The 4872-nt window shown below is 34.7% G+C and overlaps 1 protein-coding gene across 1 annotated transcript; it reads left to right on the plus strand.

The window, feature by feature from the left end:
- On the plus strand, nt 291-3979 carry LOC109225258 (cyclin-D4-1-like). The gene is made up of 6 exons (XM_019389860.1): nt 291-925; nt 1572-1658; nt 1747-1845; nt 2077-2278; nt 2381-2502; nt 3169-3979. Exons 1-6 carry the CDS (start codon nt 611-613, stop codon nt 3415-3417), a joined length of 1074 nt encoding a protein of 357 aa, XP_019245405.1. The 5' UTR covers nt 291-610; the 3' UTR covers nt 3418-3979.

Raw genomic sequence — 4872 nt, forward strand, 5'->3', positions numbered from 1 at the left:
CTCTTTACCTGCACAAGATAGGGGTAAGACTGCGCACTCACTATCCTCCTAAGATCGTAGGATTACACTGAATTTGTTGTTGTTGTTATTTTATGTGAAATAAGTTATATGACTAAAATAATAGTTATAACAAATTACAATCCAATTAAAATTTACTTGTGTAAGATCCATTAGAAAGAAAGAATTCCACCAATATTATTTCCAGCATTGATCATATTTATTTCACTACAATTCTCGTTGGTTATTTCTTTTTGTTTTTTGGGCTTTTTTGGTCTTTTAATTTTCTTTTCCTTTTTTTCATGTAGATACGTTTATGCTTAGAATCCGCAGTCATCTTCTCTCCCCCAAAATCTCTCCTTTACCCTAAACACAAATGTTCATTTCCTACATAAAAACCTCATTTTCTTGTAACAGTCTCCAGCCCCCACAATCACTTTTTTTCTCCCTTCTATAGTCTCTTCCTCTCTGAAAAATCCTTAAAATTTTCTTTTTTTTGTAACAATCTCATGTAAATGGGATTAAATTTTGTAAAAAGATAAGATTTTGATAAAAGGGGTTTAATTATAACATAGTAAATTGAGATTTTTTTTTGCTTTGCTAGTTTGCTTTAATGGCGGCTGATAACATTTATGATTGTGTAGCCTCAAATCTTATATGTACAGAAACAAAAAGTCTTTGTTTTGATGATCTTGATTCTTTGACTATAAGTCAACAGAATATTGAAACTAACAGTAACGACTTGAGCTTTAACAATGGTTTTAGATCAGAACCATTGATTGATTTGCCAAGTTTAAGTGAAGAAAGCTTTGGTTTTATGGTGCAAAGGGAAATGGAGTTTTTGCCTAAAGATGATTATTTGGAGAGATTGAGAAATGGAGATTTGGATTTGAGTGTGAGAAAAGAGGCTCTTGATTGGATTTGGAAGGTGTTTTTACTAGTCTTAAACTCTTAAATCAATTGATCATACTCTATTTATTTGATTTCTGGAATTTTTTTCCCTTTTCAAGAATGTTGGCATTGGTTTGTTTATTTGATTGTGTTGATCTTTCATAATTAATTTATGAATGCTCATTAAGTTAGTAGGAACCCCACTTCAATTAACTCCCTCTTTGCATTAATTTGATCTCACTTTTGCTATTTTGGAAAATGCTGGATTTATCATTGAGTTTCAAGTTTTTGCTTCTTTAAAAAAAAAAAAAACTAAAAGTTGAGTTTTACATCTATGTTGTACTTCTCTTGGTATTAATAGATTTTCTTGGATTTTGCTTTGGAAAGTATTTTTCTGAGCCAACCTGGTTAAGGTCTACGTACACACTACCCTCCTCATACCCCACTCGTGGGATTACACTGGGTTGTTGTTGTTATTGTTGTTACTTTGGAAAGTATTTTGATTTTTTAATGACATTAATGGTGATACATTAACTTAGTTTTTTACAGCAATCAAGAATGAAATGTGATTTCTTTATGTATATTTTCACTCTATATATATTATCCTAATTTGTTTTAAATAGGAAATACACTATGAGAGTTCTGCTATAATGATTTACTGAATTGAGATTTGTGTTTTGCAGGCTCATATGGACTATGGATTTGGAGAGCTAAGTTTTTGTTTGTCGATAAATTACTTGGATCGGTTTCTATCTCTGTATGAATTGCCAGTAAGTTCACTATGAATATCACTTTGATCATACTGTTTGAAGTTTAAATGCTAATTGATTGTTTGCATTATGCTAATTTGCTATATAGAGAAGTAAAACTTGGACAGTTCAATTGTTAGCTGTGGCCTGTCTATCACTTGCAGCCAAAATGGAAGAAATTAATGTTCCTTTGACTGTTGATTTACAGGTGAATGCAAATATTCATTCAATCTTTACATATTTATCATGTTAATATTGTATTTCTTTTTCCGAGGGTCTATCGGAAACAGCCTCTCTACCTTTACAAGGTAGGGGTACGGCCTGCGTACACACTGCCCTCCCCAGACCCCATGGGACCGCATAGGGTTTGTTGTTGTAGTTGTAATAGTTTATTTCTTGAACTAGATTATTGTAGTAAACTTTTGAGTATGTGGAACAGGTAGGGGATCCCAAATTTGTATTTGAAGGCAAAACTATACAAAGAATGGAACTTTTGGTACTAAGCACATTGAAGTGGAGAATGCAAGCTTATACACCTTGCACATTCATAGATTATTTTGTGAGAAAGATGAATGGTGATCAAATCCCATCTCGGCCGTTGATTTCTAGATCAATACAACTGATATTAAGCATAATAAAAGGTCTTAACCTCACTCTAAGTCTTTGGATATAGTGAATTGATTTCTATTATTTCATATGGTCCTAAATCTTCAAGTGTTTGATGGGTGGGAAATTGAATGCAGGTATTGATTTCTTGGAATTCAGGTCTTCTGAAATTGCAGCAGCAGTGGCAATATCTGTTTCAGGAGAAATACAAGCAATAGACATTGATACAATGCCTTGCTTCTTCATACACTTAGACAAGGTAAATTTTGTGCGAATCCAGGCTTTGGTGTAGCGGTAAGAATGTAACGCATGATGCGTAGGTTAGACGCACGTCACGAGTTCGGTAAGAATGTAACGCATGATGCGTAGGTTAGACGCACGTGTCGAGTTCGAAAGCTGATGCACGTCACGAGTTCGAACGCCGACGCACGTCACGAGTTCGAATGTTGATGCATGTCACGAGTTCGAACGCTGACGCACGTCATGAGTTCGAACGCTGCCGACGCACGTTACGAGTTCGAACGCCGACGCATGTCACGAGTTCGAACGCTGCCGACGCATGTCACGAGTTCGAACGCTGCCGACGCACGTTACGAGTTCGAACGCCGACGCACGTCACGAGTTCGAACGCCGACGCACGTCACGAGTTCGAATGCCGACGCACGTCACGAGTTCGAACGCGGACGCACGTCACGAGTTCGACACGGACGACAAGTCTAGTATTTTTAAGTAGAAACGAGTAAAGGGGCGAGTCCATTACTCACTAATCTCGGAAAATTTTCAATTATAAAACGAGTAGATTTTAAGGGCAGGGCAAGCATTTCTTTTGCTCTAGATTGTTGAGGCAATAATGTACAAATACTTGGTTTATTTATTTCACTTATGTGAGGTTCCCTTTTTTTAAAAAATTTCTGAAATTTTGCAGGGTAGAGTGCAGAAGTGTGTTGAACTGATTCAAGATTTGCCAACTGCTACTATTATTACTACTACTACTGCCTCATTAGTACCTCAAAGTCCTATTGGAGTGTTGGAAGCAGAAGCATGCTTGAGCTACAAAAGTGGTGATGAGAGAACAGTTGGATCATGTACAACTTCTTCACATACTAGTCCAAATACTAAAAGGAGAAAACTTGACACATCATCTTTAGAGGAAGGGACTACAGAAAAGTTGTGAATCTCAATTTTCCCTTTTTTTTTTAAAAAAAAAAATCCCCACCATCTCCAAGTCCAATCAAATTTTGGCTAAATGGAAGATTTGGTGTGGCCTTGAAAAAGTCACAAAAGAGGAGAGTAGAAAATATACAAAAAAGAAGGGTGAGGTGGGGTGGGGTGGATGGGGGGAGGGGTTCATTGCTTTTAGCATGAAAAGAATTGTCACTAGTTAATAAAAACTCTCCTGAGTTGTCAATAACCATATTAAGAGGAGGTTGAGGGGTAAAATGGAATTTTGGAAAGGGCCATCAATTTTGGTAGGGATATACTTTTTTCTTGTTCATTTTTGGCTTATTATTGTTATTTCATTGGAAAAATAAAGAATGATAAAAGGGGAAGAAAAAAGAGAAAACTAAAAGGCAGTGGAGGCTAAGTAGATGGTATTGCTTTATTAGTTCTATTAACAGTGAAATGAAATGCATTTACATTGTGTCCCCAATTTTCTTTGGAATAAGCAGTAGAAGAGATGTTATAAAGAAGGCAAATTCTAATACTATTTGAGAAATGCGTTTTGCTCTTGAATTTGTCTATAATGGTGTAATGTGTTGTGCAAAAGGTTTTCCTCATTTCCTTTCTTTTACCTGTTAGTACTTATTTTTTTGCACTTTGACTACAACGACATATTTGCTCTCAAAAATAATATTCGGCAAACTATATACTTTTTGTTTATAAATTACCCAAGATTTTACCCGTCTTTTTGATGTAATTAACCAGATATTTTAGATATACCCTTTGTCTATTAACCTATCAGTCTAGAGGCTTGTCAATTCTTGACGTGCTCTCGATGATCTGCCCTTTATTATTTGGTGAAAGAAAATATTTATCAAGTGTTATTGACATGGACATAGTTTATTTACGAAACAAATTAAGATTTTGCGAAAATTCTTAAGGTGTAATTGACCACTGAAGTAAATTCTCAACCTAATCATAATGTGTAATCAAGAAAAGTTTTTTTTAATTAATAGAAGTTACATAGTAGTACTCCTGCAGTTCTCATTAGGTCTCACGTTTCGCTTCGTGAGAGACAAATTTTAGAAATTTTAATCAACAATTTAACATGTATTTTTTATCATATTAACATGAGAAAAATTACAAATTATAAGTATCTTTTTTATATAATTATTGAATATTTAAATTTAGATTTTAAAATATTAAGATAATTTAATTCAATTTAATTGTAAAGACTAATCAAATTTCGAGAAGGAAAATGTGACAAGTAAATAGAAAAGGAGGGAAACAAAATGTAAGAGAGTGAATGTGAGTGTGACTGGTCAAAATCTTGGATTGCTCATTTTAGACTCTGACGAGTTTAATAAAGAAGGCATTTGTGAAGCATAAAAGAAACCTTGGGAAGGCAATGAAAAATGGTGTCATGGGCAGTGTGGCATTACGTGCTTGAATTGTTCCTTTCTGTGGA

This window comes from Nicotiana attenuata, chromosome 5 (genome assembly GCF_001879085.1).
Source record: "Nicotiana attenuata strain UT chromosome 5, NIATTr2, whole genome shotgun sequence".
In the NCBI taxonomy this organism is placed as follows: Eukaryota; Viridiplantae; Streptophyta; class Magnoliopsida; order Solanales; family Solanaceae; genus Nicotiana; species Nicotiana attenuata.